The 15226-nt window shown below is 44.7% G+C and overlaps 1 protein-coding gene across 4 annotated transcripts in view; it reads right to left on the minus strand.

Annotated features, from left to right (window-relative positions):
• Positions 1-15226, minus strand: part of Liprin-beta (liprin-beta) — a 135444-nt gene that overhangs the window by 66111 nt on the left and 54107 nt on the right. For all 4 annotated transcript variants that reach the window (XM_070536284.1, XM_070536283.1, XM_070536282.1 and 1 more), the window contains 3 exons: positions 8505-8636; positions 1820-1961; positions 427-479 (listed from right to left, as the gene is read on the minus strand). In XM_070536284.1, the coding sequence (XP_070392385.1) occupies positions 427-479; positions 1820-1961; positions 8505-8636 (327 nt within the window). The remainder of the gene's footprint in view (positions 1-426; positions 480-1819; positions 1962-8504; positions 8637-15226) is intronic.

Below are 15226 nucleotides of genomic sequence, written 5' to 3' on the forward strand. Positions count from 1 at the left end.
TTAGAGGACATGCAACAACTTCCAGCAAACAACCAAAACTTGCTATGGGGCTTGGTGAGGGGCCCTTTAATTAAGTGCCATCGTATTTTTCATAGGTTTGCAAGCGCAAGGACAGAAATAATGGGTGCATTTCTCAATTTTCTTTTGTCCCACGAGGTGGCGTCATGTTGCAGAAACATCTTCCAGATCGCACGAAATGCACTTCATTACTTGGCCTTGAAGCTGTCTTCACTGTCTCCTTTGCTGTCTACGTAGACTGTCTCCGATGCTAGCCAGAATTGTCCTATGCTAGCCAGAATTGGAACACACGCTGCAAATTGCAGCACGTATAGCCCAAGTTACTGACATGAGGTAGTTTGCAGCTTCTTCTGTGGTGCTCCGTTAGTAATGCTCTCTGCTGACTGCCAAATGAATGTGTCCACTCACCGCCTGCCTGTCGTTGTCACCGGGGGCAGGCGAACGCTCCTTCCAGTCAGCCCCTGTAACCAGCAGCATGTACAGAAATCAACTACTGCTGCTGACATACCTGGCTCTTCAATCACACCAGTTTCAAAACTCTGCTGGTCAATCTGTGGTAGCTGATTGATTAAAATGCCACAAGTGAGCAACAGAGTGAAACTTGACTTGGATGTGCCACTGCATACTGATTGCTAAAATTTGAGCAAACCTGACAAAAGAAAAAGTGCTCATTAGAAAGTGTTTATGAATTTTACCTTTTTTTTTTCTTCAGTGACAGAAAAAGGGGCGCTTTATAGATACATTTATTGGTCCATACATGATGCCACAATCAGCAGACCCCCACACTTCATGCTCGGGCGACATCCTGGTTTCATTCAGTGGTGGCAGATAAGCATGACACTGGTACACAAAACAGTGCTGTGCTACAAAAAATTCCTAAAGAAGGTTGAATCACATATGGAAAAACGGCCTATGCTTCACTCTACCTGAAAAAAGAGGTGTTGTTTTTCTCCCCAATATTTATGTCCGACTTGTAAATTAACCAGAACTTACTCCGTGTACACCCCTTGAATTTTGTGTTTGCTTGCACAAAGCAACCACGGATTAGTAATTAAAATGCTGGCCTTGAAACCACAAAGTTATTTGTACAATGACAGGAAAATCTGACTGGATGTGTTTATTTGGCTCCATCTGAGCCACAGTGCAACAAACAAGTGATTGAATAAACAAACACAATCAGCCTACTTTTCAGCCCGTAAGTGTTGTTCAAAGCAAAAATTTGCATGGAAAACTGTGTTTCGCCAGCAGACAGCTGACATCCAAAGCGTGGTTCAATGCTAATCTTGTTTATTTCTTATCACTGAGACTCCACGAAGATAGCTTGAAAAATGCCTCACTATAGAGCCCACTCACTGTTTCAATATGTAAAGCTTGTCACTAATGCGTTTCTAGAGTGTTCCCTATGGGCTTCTTAAATGCTCTGAAATGCTTCTGTGGGTGCACAAACTATGGAGTAATTCACAGGCATTGAATTCTGCAAAAAGAGCAATCTGATAGGCAATACTGCAATACTACTGCAGTAATTGTTCCTGGAAACTGTTCACAGCACCCACTGTCTGTGCATTGCAACGCATTCACAAGGCTCACAAAAGTTCTCACAAACAACAGTTTGCCTGTATCACCTAAATTGTAACCACTTCATGATAAAGACCACTCACGCTGCAGTGAAGGCAAAAATACTGAATACTTTGCCAAGTTTTTCAAATGAATTTTTGCTTGTGACTGCCGAAAAAACAAAAAAATCCTGTTATGCAATACAGGCCATGGTTGAAAGTCAAGAGTATATGAAGTGCAGCCTCACCTAGCTTGGTGGGCGTACCCCGAAAGCTGTCCGCAACCGAGGACACTGAACCATGGTGGGGGGAAGGTGGAATCCGGCTGCATCGGGTGATGAGCTCCGCCTCCCGCTCAGCCAGGTGTGAACGCAGCAGAACCACATCTGTCTGCAAAATGCATTTGCCATCATCAGCCTAATTAGGTCTGTCACAGGACAGAAGCCTCTTCCACTGGCCTCCAGTTACAGCTGCCCTGGCAGACTAGCAGGCAGAGAACTGAGTTGCCATGTTCAGTGTCCTTGCTCTTCAGGCAGTCAATTAATTTGTGTTCATGCTGCAATCTGTTAGCCACTGGTTTAGCACATATGGCAGAGAGACCACTCTGTAACAGAACTGGTCCTGGGTACGACTGGTGGACCAGTAAGGTTTTCTCCTAGAACAGCAAAGGTTCTTTCTGAGAAACTTCTACAGGTTGCCTCTGTAGCTTCATTCTACTCTCGAGTGGATGGGAATTTTTCACTTTCAAGTGTTTTTAGCACACTATATCCTTGAGTTCACCTCACAAGAGGTAGTATTAATGTTGGAGGCTATTACGCTGCCTGTCTAAAATAATTTGGCAAGAAAATTCAAGAAAAGAAGTTAGGAATGCCAACAAGTTGAGCCCTGTAATACTGAGTCAGTGTTTCGTCCCACAGCTTACAGGTTGCCAAGGGAAAAATTCGTGAATGCGGGACGGAAGTAGTTACCTACCCACCCTATTCCTCAGGTCTGGTCACTTCTCTTACTTTTGCAACATACAGTAAAAAGGCCTTATGTTCTGAACCATGGTTCCTGGCTGACAATGACATCATCTATACTTGGGCTCGCAACACAAAGCATCACACAAGAGCCTCTCACTGCAGCACAGATACTGCATCTTCATCATCAGCCTACTACTATCATCATCAGCCTACAGTACAGTACAATACAGTATGCATCAAGAGCCTCTCCTAGCGATCTTCAATCCTCCCCGTCTTGCATCAGCTGCTTCTATCCTATGCCTGCCAATTTCCATCGCATCCCCACATCCTCAACAGTCCTTAACTGCTTTTCCCTTTCTTTGTTATTTTTCTGGCGCTCTCATGGCATAACAGTAACTGATACAATTATGAGCATCTGCTGACAACTGCTGCAGAAATCAGTATCACCAACCTCCTTCTCAAATGAACAAACCACAGCACCAATGCAATGTGATCATATAGCATTACAGGCCTGTGTTTTATTTTATTGCACTGCATGGCATCTATAATGCTTCCCCCCAGTCCACCTACTTATCTCCCTCTTTTCCTTCCTTTGATGTTACCTTGCAGCAAAATGATTCTGGTGTCTGCAGTCAGCAGATATTTTTCTTAATTTGCTGGTATGCTGCAATGTTGCAAAGCTCTTGAGAACAAAGGAAACAATGGTAGCGCAGACTTGAAGAAAAGGGCACATATTGCTCTTTAGACACAATAACACAAATAGCCGATAAGTAATAAGTTCCTCCAATAGACTACATTAAGGGATCAAAAAAGGCTTAACTCACCATATAGGGGGTACCGAGTGAAATTCACTGGACCCCAAGGCCTACTTATTCTATTAGTGCCCACATATAGGATTGTTCATTTCAGCTCCTGCTGAAGCGCTGATTGGTTGGGCATGGATTCGAGTGAGAAAAGGATAGGCTAAAGACACCCGTCTCCTTCTTGCTCATACAGCTCCAGCCAATCAACGGCGGCCGAAATGGACAGTCCACTAGGTGGACTCCTTTACAGTATACCGCCCTTCCCCCCCCCGCCACCTCTTTTCCCTCAAATACATACAAGCATAGGCACTAGGAATAGCAGGGGAGAGTTATTAGTAGAGTTTGCGGAACAGAATAATATGAGGATAATGAATACCTTCTTCCGCAAGCGGGATAGCCGAAAGTCGACGTGGAGGAGCCCGAACGGCGAGACTAGAAATGAAATAGACTTCATACTCTGCGCTAACCCTGGCATCATACAAGATGTGGACGTGCTTGGCAAGGTGCGCTGCAGTGACCACAGGATGGTAAGAACTCGATTTAGCCTAGACCTGAGGAGGGAACGGAAGAAACTGGTACATAAGAAGCCGATTGATGAGTTAGCGGTAAGAGAGAAAATAGAGGAATTCCAGATCAAGCTACAGAACAGGTATTCGGCTTTAACTCAGGAAGAGGACCTTAGTGTTGAAACAATGAACGACAATCTTGTGGGCATCATTAAGGAGTGTGCAATGGAAGTCGGTGGTAACTCCGTTAGGCAGGATACCAGCAAACTATCGCAGGAGACGAAAGATCTGATCAAGAAACGCCAATGTATGAAAGCATCTAACCCTACAGCTAGAATAGAACTGGCAGAACTTTCGAAGTTAATCAACAAGCGTAAGACAGCTGACATAAGGAAGTATAATATGGATAGAATTGAACATGCTCTCAGGAACGGAGGAAGCCTAAAAACAGTGAAGAAGAAACTAGGAATTGGCAAGAATCAGATGTATGCGTTAAGAGACAAAGCCGGCAATATCATTACTAATATGGATGAGATAGTTCAAGTGGCTGAGGAGTTCTATAGAGATTTATACAGTACCAGTGGTACCCACGACGATAATGGAAGAGAAAATAGTCTAGACGAATTCGAAATCCCAAAGGTAACCCCGGAAGAAGTAAAGAAAGCCTTGGGAGATATGCAAAGGGGGAAGGCAGCTAGGGAGGATCAGGTAACAGCAGATTTGTTGAAGGATGGAGGACAGATTGTTCTAGAGAAACTGGCCACCCTGTATACGCAATGCCTCATGACCTCGAGCGTACCGGAATCTTCGAAGAACGCCAACATAATCCTAATCCATAAGAAAGGGGACGCCAAAGACTTGAAAAATTATAGACCGATCAGCTTACTGTCCGTTGCCTACAAACTATTTACTAAGGTAATCGCAAATAGAATCAGGAGCACCTTAGATTTCTGTCAAGCAAAGGACCAGGCAGGATTCTGTAAAGGCTACTCAACAATAGATCATATTCACACTATCAATCAGGTGATAGAGAAATGTGCAGAATATAACCAACCCTTATATATAGCTTTCATTGATTACGAGAAAGCGTTCGATTCTGTCGAAACCTCAGCAGTCATGGAGGCATTACGGAATCAGGGTGTAGACGAGCCGTATGTAAAAATACTGAAAGATATCTATAGCGGCTCCACAGCCACCGTAGTCCTACATAAAGCAAGCAACAAAATCCCAATAAAGAAAGGCGTCAGGCAGGGAGATACGATATCTCCAATGCTATTCACAGCGTGCTTACAGGAGGTATTCAGAGACCTGGATTGGGAAGAATTGGGGATAAAAGTTAATGGAGAATACCTTAGTAACTTGCGATTCGCGGATGATATCGCCTTGCTTAGTAACTCAGGGGACCAATTGCAATGCATGCTCACTGACCTGGAGAGGCAAAGCAGAAGAGTGGGTCTAAAAATTAATCTGCAGAAAACTAAAGTAATGTTTAACAGTCTCGGAAGAGAACAGCAATTTACAATAGGCAGTGAGGCACTGGAAGTCGTAAGGGAATACATCTACTTAGGGCAGGTAGTTACGGCGGATCCGGATCATGAGAAGGAAATAATCAGAAGAATAAGAATGGGCTGGGGAGCATTTGGCAGGCATTCTCAGATCATGAACAGCAGGTTGCCATTATCCCTCAAGAGAAAAGAATATAATAGCTGTGTCTTACCAGTACTCACCTACGGGGCAGAAACCTGGAGGCTTACGAAAAGGGTTCTACTCAAATTGAGGACGACGCAACGAGCTATGGAAAGAAGAATGATAGGTGTAGCGTTAAGGGATAAGAAAAGAGCAGATTGGGTAAGGGAACAAACGCGAGTTAATGACATCTTAGTTGAAATCAAGAAAAAGAAATGGGCATGGGCAGGACATGTAATGAGGAGGGAAGATAACCGATGGTCATTAAGGGTTACGGACTGGATCCCAAGGGAAGGGAAGCGTAGCAGGGGGCGGCAGAAAGTTAGGTGGGCGGATGAGATTAAGAAGTTTGCAGGCACGGCATGGCCACAATTAGTACATGACCGGGGTTGTTGGAGAAGTATGGGAGAGGCCTTTGCCCTGCAGTGGGCGTAACCAGGCTGATGATGATGATGATGATGACATACAAGCGATAGCGTCTGACCATGTCAGTGGTGTGCTCTTAATCTGAATGTCACTTCCCATGCAGGGAAGCCACATGTCAGAAGACACGTGAGTCATGTGGAGAAGACGAATGTCAGGGGATGTAAGAGAGTAGAGCGTCCCTGTAACATCCTTTTGACTAACTAATAGCAGTGTAAGTAACATTAAACAGAATCATGGTATGAGCATTGTACAGTCAAGTTCCATTAATTCAACCATGACGGGACTGACAAATTTGGTCTAATTATCTGGCAGGTCAAAATAAGCAAGAGGCAGAAAAAACACGAAAGCTGATTCATTTGGCAGTATTTGCCCCGATTCTAATGCGTCCCTGGATTGAACGCACAGTCACATTTCATGAGTTCAAAGCAAAAACCCTATATAAAAATAACATTAGAGCTTCTAAACAAAGTAAAAACCAAACATGCACTTGACTTTTAGCAAGAAACGCTTGACTCCGATTCTGACAATAAGAAAAAGGCGACAGAAACAGACTTTACCTTTTCAGAATGCACAATCATTTAGTTAACAACCATCGTTATCCCTCTCAGAAAACACTTAATTGCTGTCTATCAAGAACAACAGCATGTCGTACTCCGTACACTGCATAAAGCGTTTGATATTCTGCACTCATCAAAAAACTCTGCAACAATCACAAAGGGGATGGTGGCCTGGACCAACCACATTGCTAGTTAGTCCTGTAATGCATGCGATCCTCTGGCATACCAAGAGCACGTGATGTGACTTGTTGCCGCTAACTTAACATGTAAAATAACTTATTGTTTGAATGTGCTTTCATATTCCGACAAAGCAGCTCGTCGTGGTCGTCACACTATGCGAGAACTTTCGTTCTGTCGCCATCCATAGTTGCCATCTTGTGACTGCAATGACTCTGGCTAGACTGGCTCTTATAGCAAGATGTTGCGGATGCTGCAAAAACAGTTTTGTGTTCACGTCACGATTGCACTGCAGATGTAATTTATGCACAAATTTTCTTCAAATTTCGCACAAATTTTCAAGAAAGAAATAATGTCATAATTCATGGTGAGCTACAGTTTTCGGTTTAGAATCTTCCTGAGGCAGACCAAAAATAGGCGTTTAGATGGGAGATGACACATGTTCCACATTCACTGTTCCGTAAGCACGGCCAAGACGGACACTGACGCTTTTCAAGACACCACTGCGGTCACCCTAGGGGTTGAGACTTGCCTGATGACCAGCTAAGTTCGAATTATTCAGCAAAGGCTAATTTCACAATCGAAATAACGAAAGCTTGGTCCTATAGATATGTATAGGCACCAGTTGGGACCTTCAGTTGCGATCGAATTGACATAAAAATCAAATTACTAGGGGTGTGCGAATATTGAAATTTTCGAATACGAATCGAATACGAATAAGGCGAAAAACTGTCTTCGAATATCGAATCGAATATCGAATATATGTGTAGTATTAAAAAATTGCAAAACGAGGTAACAATAGCTTTATTACCCTTTTGAATATAATATTGCATTTTACGAGGCTGCTTCAAGTTAAAGAGGCACTCATTATAAGTAATGCACTCAGGTAATCTCAGGTAATGCTCTGTCAGGTAAACGCTTGTTACAGATTATCGCGAAGGAAAAGTGACTGCTCAACATGTTCAGAAAGTAAAGGCTCTCTATGCACTGTGACAACATTTGTCCAGGTAACATCTTCTAGGTGCATATATTATTGCGCATACTTACAAAGCCCGAAAGTACATCATATATTGTTATGAAAGAGCCCTGGAATAAAGCTTGGTAAAAAAAAATCGAAACTGATCGTGTCTCACGGGCCTGATGCAGATAGACTGGAACAGAGCGTACACATTCATAGTAAGGTTCGTTACAGCACTTAAGATCACAGTGTTGTAACGCTGTGTCGTCGTTCTGTACCTTTTTTTGTCCGTGTTTTGTGTTGCGCTGTAACGAACCTTACTATGAATCCCAAAAAACTTGCCCAACTTGCCATCTTGATGCAGAGCATACAGATAATGAGCGGATCATGTGAAGCTCTCAGTGAATAAACATGTTTTTAGGAGAATGTGGAGCAAGCACATAATTCGTTAATTGCTAAATTATTCACAGTCTGTCCGAATATTCGCCGTTTCGACCCTTATTCGGCTGTCCTCGAATATTCGGGAATTTACGAATATGCATTTCTCGAATCGAATAGGCTTCGAATAAGGAAAATATTCGATTCGTATTCGAAATTTCGAATATTCGCACACCCCTACAAATTACCCGAAGTCGAATTAATGGAAGTCTACTCACCTTTGCTGCTGCATACGATTTCATTACAAAAGCAGTGCTGTCATATTGCACGCCCTAAAACACTAATAAGTGCACTCAGAAGTGTGCCAATTTTGAATTTAGCTGTGAAATTGCTAGCTCGGCAAACTCGCTGGATTAGAAATGCGAAAAAGCGACAATGTTTCACAGTGGCACGGCTTCCCAGTGGTAAAGGCAACCTCACCTCAAGTTTCTTGACCTTGCTCTCGAGTTCGGACTTCTCGCGCTCGGCCGTGACGACCTTGAGCTTGAGTGCTGGCATGTCCGAAAGCAGCTCCAGCCGGTCGGCCTCAATCTTCTTCTTCAGCATCATCTCCTGCAACAGGGGAAGAAGAATGTGCTCTCGGGTCATGGCCAAGCACTAGCATGGAGCAGCTTTTGTGCTGGTATGCAAAACACACATGCACATGTACAAGAAAGAATTTCTCCCAAACGTGTTTTTCATTTTGCCACTTTTCAGTCCACTTTTGGAAATCTCTATAAAATGGTAAAAATTATCCCACTGTCATAATTTTTGCAAGTTACCTGTCCTGCACTACCCCTGCATTAGTTGTAATGACTAATGATATAGGAGCAATAGTTTGATGAGTGGTTTACATGTTTCTGGCCCATACATGATGTCATGCAGATGCACTTATTTTAAGAAAATATGAGACACTGAGCCTTGCAGTCAAATTTGTTTGTTGTGGTTTTTATAATACAGGCAGTTATACCTACTTCTTAAAGCCCACACAATGGAAGAACATCAAGAGCATGTAAGAAATGAGCCAAGCTGTTGTGCCGGTGTACAGAAAATCCAGCACGTCTTGCGTGGACATTTGGAGCTTTTCTTTCTTCTATCGAGTCACATGCAAGTCACTAAATGGTATAGGAAACAGCAGGAACCAGCATTTTCAAAATGAGAGTTGTGCTGGCAAAACGCTTTTGCACCATGCTTCAATGCACCGCAGTTTGCCATCTCTTAAACCCACATGCAGCACTCTCCGCTGGCAAAACTTCTTTAGTGTGACTCATGAGCCCAGCCTCATCACATATTGAAAAAAAAAATAAGATAATTTGCAAGGTTCCTGTTATGTGAGCTTCATGGCATGGCGCTGCCATTCGATTTTCTGCTCTCCATGCACATTGGGTTCTACAGTGTGTTTTTGTTAGATGCCTGCTGCCTGAACCTCAGCTCCCAATTATTTTAAACAGGCAGCAATGACTAATTTCCAGTGGAAATCAAGCATCTTTGCTACAACTTTCAAGCTGAAAGGTGCCACAATGTGACTGAACTTGGCCATGCCAGAGCGCACACTTTTAGACTGCTAGCACTGCGTCTTGGCATTTGTACACGACTTGCTACAGAGTAGCTACAACAGGAAAGTAAGCAATGTGACAGGCGTCCAGTAGCAAAGGAGTTGAGCAAGTGTAACCTGAATGCCACCAGTACGCAGTTTGTCTGCTGTGCTCAAGGAGAATGCAATTGCTGCCAACCTACCACAGTGCGTTGCACTATTTGTTTTTTTTTTAAATGTATAAAGGTTCACTGAAACCTCACCTCAAAGAAACCATTAACAGCTGTAGCTATTACCCTGCTATGCTTCTGTAATGGCTCGTTTTTATTTATTATTTCTCTGTTGCTATGGTGACCTCAAGTGCATCTCAAAGCTGAGGAAGCAGCTTCTTTTATTAACAGTGGCACTGAGATTTTGCTTCAGCAGCACCATACAAGTTCTTTTTTGCCACACTGACTTTAAACAGCGCATACATGTGGTATAGTTTGCGTGTCCTTCTAGTTCAACGTAGTATAACTGCACTGTTTACAAGCGATACCGTATTTACACGATTGTAAGTCGACCACATTTTTAAAATTTGAAAGTCTGACGTTGGTGGGTCAACTTACAATCGAAACCAAACATAGCACCGCCAAAAAAGCGAGACCAACGGGAGCTACGACGCCCACGTCGTAGCTACCCACGTTTTTGTTTGCTTTTCGGAAGGCTTTTTCAACATTTTTGAGAGTTTTACAGTGCATGCGACACTCATCAAGGGGGGGGGGGGGGTCGATAGTTGATGGAAGTGCCGCTGTTCCCATTTGCGGCGGCACCCTCAGAACGGCGGCGCTTGCGGGGAGTATCGGCAGTTCATGGAAGAGCTGACACCGCTCGCGAGTTTCTCTTTCTCTGTTGAAAGGCATTGGGCGTGTTAAGCTAAGGCGCTCGAGTGCGCTCTAGCCAGCACAATGCGCTCTTTTAAACTTAACGGCTAAAAAGCGACTTCCGGTGCATGATTACGGAGCACACTCTACGTGCCCAACCCTGGAAACGGGGGTGCTATTCTCGACACGCATGGCAGCTGCAAAGCCACCATTATCCGCCATGTTTACGCTCTGATTGGCTGTGGAGAGCTCACGTGCCTTGAAATTTCTGCCCGGAAACGGAAGTTTTGCGAAATGTCATTTTGCGTTTTCATCAAGATGATGAAATGTGACGTGGAGCTGCAAATTTTATGGACTAATACATATTTTGGTCCTTGGCAGATATATAGTGATGTTAGCGCTTCAAAAAGAATGTGAGCAGTAGTGTGCAGAAGTCAGTGCAATGCATCTGCAGTTGAGCGAATATGCGGTGGCGATCCCAGATATGCGCCATGCCAGCTTGCTGATTGGCTGAAGAAATATCTCGTGAGGAGCGTCACAGGAAGGGCTGCTTAGTAAACGTCATTTTGACGATGCGTGACGTTGCACGACGTTGCGCTGGGCCGCCATTGCCGAGATTTTCCGCCATAATTTTTGCTGCGACGAGCCGCACGAATTATGCTAATGAGCAGCCATATGCAATGGCAGACGATAGGAATGCGTACCGCCACATTTTCCCCGTCGTTTGGCGCCACGAAAATCTTTTGTCCATAACGCGTGCTCACAGCATTTGCATCTCCATCGGGTGGTGTTGGCATTTATGTTTGGGGCCATCATTTTTTAAAAGCACGCGTTTATACGAAATAATATTGGTTGAACATAGCAAACTTTCGGCAATGTTCACTTTTCACTGCTGCATTTGTATTGTAATCAATATTAATGCCTTTTCGCACAATCAGAAGTTATGACAACGACCTCTTTCTAATTTATAAAAAGAAATGTACGCAAGGCAGCGCCTTGAAGTTTCCTCCCGCAGTGCGAGTATCCAGCGAAATGAACAAGAGATGTCAGCACCGGCGTTTGCATCACGCTAGTGGATATCTCTGGCACGCACAACGCTATCGGTGATATTCGGCCGTTTCTCAGCCAGCCGAGTCGGGCTGAGTCACTTGCGTTTCACGAGATTGCGATAACGTTGCCTAGAACGTGCGCGCATCACCACTGGTAGGTCACGTATGTTGTCTCAAGCAAGAAAACAAGCACGTTGGCGCCAACATGCGATGACTCATTCCATTTTCCGGGGACACGCATCCTAGCTATTGAAGCAGACGATGGCCTGTACGCAGCAGATGATGGAAGCGAGAACTGTTTTCAACGGAATAACCACACGCTTTGAGATAGCTACTTTATTTTTACTGCAGACGAAAACTGTTTTGCTTTACCGATAACGCTACATTCAGTGCCTTCATTTCAGTTTCTTAGGCGAAATGTCAAGTTGGCGTCATGTTACGTAAGCAAAACGGGGCCACCGGCGCCATTTTGTTTGCGTCGTGCCTACGTCACGCATCGAAGAAAATGGCAGAATGTCCAGAATAGCGCCCCGGTGAGCGAGAGCACACGCCTGCTACGGATTCCGGAAAAATGACGTGTTTCCTACTCTTTTCACTGATGCAAGCCAAAGCCACCTAGAATTTTTCTAGGTGGCGTTGGTTCTCCTTGCCCACTCATTCCTCCCACCGCCAGGCAGCCGGGTCGCCGGGCGTCTGAAGCTGCTCCCAGGCAAGATCGGGAACGCGTCGGCGCGCTTTGAGCTTGGCGCAAACGTTGAGCTTGCATCGCATACGTAAGCCGCTGCTGCTGCCTCCATCGCCGCACATCAAGTTCTTCTACCTCTTCATCGTCTAACAACAACTGCAGGAGTAGGGCAGGCGGGGCCATTTTCGAAAAGCGCGTGAAGTGCGATAGTGGATGCAGAAGCAACATAACATTTGCCAGACGGCGCGTTTGTGCACCCAAAAACAGTCGGCGAAAATGGCCGTTAAGTTAAGCTCCGAAAGTGTCGCACTCGAGCACACTCAAGCGTGCTCCTTTGGAGTTCGGAGCGCGCTAACTTAATGCGCCCATTGGCATTGGTTTGACGCATTCCACTTGACTGCCGGCTACGTGCTACTTCCAGGCCCCGCATACTCTCAAGTTCAACAAATGGCCACAGAGGGCGAAAAATCAATCGAGGCGCGATTCAGCGTAAGCGCGCAAGTGGAGCTAATGTAATTTGGTCGCAAACTTTAATTTGTGCTTTCTCTGCTAGGGGCGCTGAACATGCTGAATTTTTTACTTTACACAAACAACTGACATAAACAATCAAGGTGTCTAAGGATGTTTTTTTACCTCAAGCAAATAGGCAGTTGATTGCTTTTTCTTTTATTTGATTGTTGAAGCTGCTCTTTAGTCATAGCATCCAGGTTTTTGTACTTGATTAACCACCGACAGCCTATTGGTATCGATGCGTTTCCTGGCCGTTGGTGTTCGAATACTACGGCAGTAAAACATTTTCGAAAAGCATGCTGGTTTCGTCTGCGAGTAATTACATAGGCTTGCTATAAAGAGGTCTACTCTTGGCAAAAAATAGCACCTCATTTTGTTTAGGCGTTGATTATCATAATGCATGTGGCGGAGGTGGAGGGAGTACGCTTGAAGGTACATTTTTATGCCGTTGATCTCCATAACACCGTAAGTACACAAACTGATGTCACAGAACACCCGATGCATCATTGTGTGTTCTCCGTCATCGCTTGTTTGCTGTACGCCTACTAATTCTTCATTTCTTCTTCAAGTGTTGTATCCTCCTTTTGTCCTTGTTCTCTTGTGCTTCACTTACAGTATGTCGTTCCGTCAGCTGTAATGCGCATTTGCAAAACCAATACATGTTTGATAAGACGCAGTGGTTATCATAATTTCACTACACATGTATTACGCTGGCACATATGGTTCAGATACAGATACCTGTATGCGGACTTGCATGACGTTGATGCGGAGATTAGGATAATTATGACACCCGTAATGAAGAGGCAGCTGACGGCTGTAAGCTGTTGAGTTCTTTCCGCCAAACTACCCGGCCTGGTAGTGCTGTAAAGATGCTGTATAAAAGTGACACACGGTGACAGGGAAATTATTATACTTAGCAGCCGACCGTACGTTTTGTAGCTTAGGTCTTCTTTTTTGTGCGTTTGTGCTACCCTTATTAATCAGCCATTTCTTGACTATGTTCTTGACTATGCAACCGCGTTTGTGTGGATGCGTAGACGTGTGCTTTTTGTTGTACTTGTAAAATGCAAATAAAATATTTTCAGGCTTACTCAATCTTTGGTGTCGTGTGCGTTTATCCCAGTCGAGGCCATTGTGCCACCTGGAAACCACATTCTGTCAGTAGCCCTACATGAAATGCAACATCTGGAGCGCGGCGGCACAACTCCGGGTAACGGCGGCGTAATAAACGAAAAACCGCTCGGGATGCCCTTAAAAGTCAGTTCAGAGTGTGCCTTAACTCGATATGACTCAGCGCTACATAAATTTATATATGTAGTCGCTACGTTTGCCACACAGCAACCAAACTGGCGGGAGCACGATCGAGGCACAGCAGCCAGAAACCCAGTAAAGCCACAGAACACCTGCAGCCATACTGTGCAAAACCCCGTTTCCGTTTCCTGTTGTACAGCGCCATCTGTGGTCGCATACTTTAGTTCACGACGCCATCGCTACGCTTATTTCCGTTGCACTGCGGAAGGTACAGTTTCCCTTCTCTAAGTTTGTATAGGTGTTCTATGCTACTTCTATGCTTCCCCAGTCATCATGAATGCTCCAGGCCCACTAATCGTTCGGCACTCATTCACAGCAGTGTTCAAGAGGGCTGCCATCCTTTACGCCGAAGAAACAAATCACTGCGCAGCGGGCCGCAATTTCGATGTTTTTGAACGGGTGGTGTGGGAGTGGTGACTGCAGCGAAGCGAAATTTTCACCTGTGACGGCAAGTGAGAAATTTCCCACGTGCCAAAGTCTGGACGCTTTCCAGAGCTGTAGGCAAAGCTTGCAGCGTACGCCACTGAAATGCGTGATCGGTCCCTGCCAGTGAAGTGCGACATGGTCATGAAACAAGCCCGGACCTTCGCCTTAATTTTAAGGCTCTGCTCCGCTGTAAGTACGAGTGGCTGGCGGCAGAAGACCGCGAAATTACGCCAACCGGACCTGTCAAAAGAGCCTCCTTGACGGCTGCGTGTGGTTGGGTGCATTCGGCGTGGACTGCTGTTCCACAAGATGTCCTGGTGCGGTCATTTGCCAAATGTGAAATTTCGCTGGACCACGACACGCTGTGGGACCGCAGCAACGATGATGGTGGCAGCACTAGTGAAGACGAGTAGTCCAGTGACCATGTCAGCTACCAATAAATTTTCGTTTCGAATACGCCCTCGGGTATGCTCTCTTTCTTTTTTCCCTTGTGACGCGATATGGGGGAGTCGACTTACCTTCGAGTCGACTTACAATCGTGTAAATATGGTAGGCACAAAAGTTCAGTTCTGCTTAAATCACTGTTGGATAGCATTACTTAGAAATTGCTTGCTAGTGTCACTATGAGACCATTTCTACCGAGACAATACTGCCTACAAAGCAGGCATAAAACTCAGTCTTCGTGATAGTCTTTGTCAACCTAATTGAGATTACAGTACGTATTAGGTTGACAGAAACAAGCATGTGCTAGAATTACCGCTTCTGTTAATGTTTTATGACTGTCA

The sequence above is a fragment of the Dermacentor albipictus genome, chromosome 3 (genome assembly GCF_038994185.2).
Source record: "Dermacentor albipictus isolate Rhodes 1998 colony chromosome 3, USDA_Dalb.pri_finalv2, whole genome shotgun sequence".
Classification (NCBI taxonomy): Eukaryota; Metazoa; Arthropoda; class Arachnida; order Ixodida; family Ixodidae; genus Dermacentor; species Dermacentor albipictus.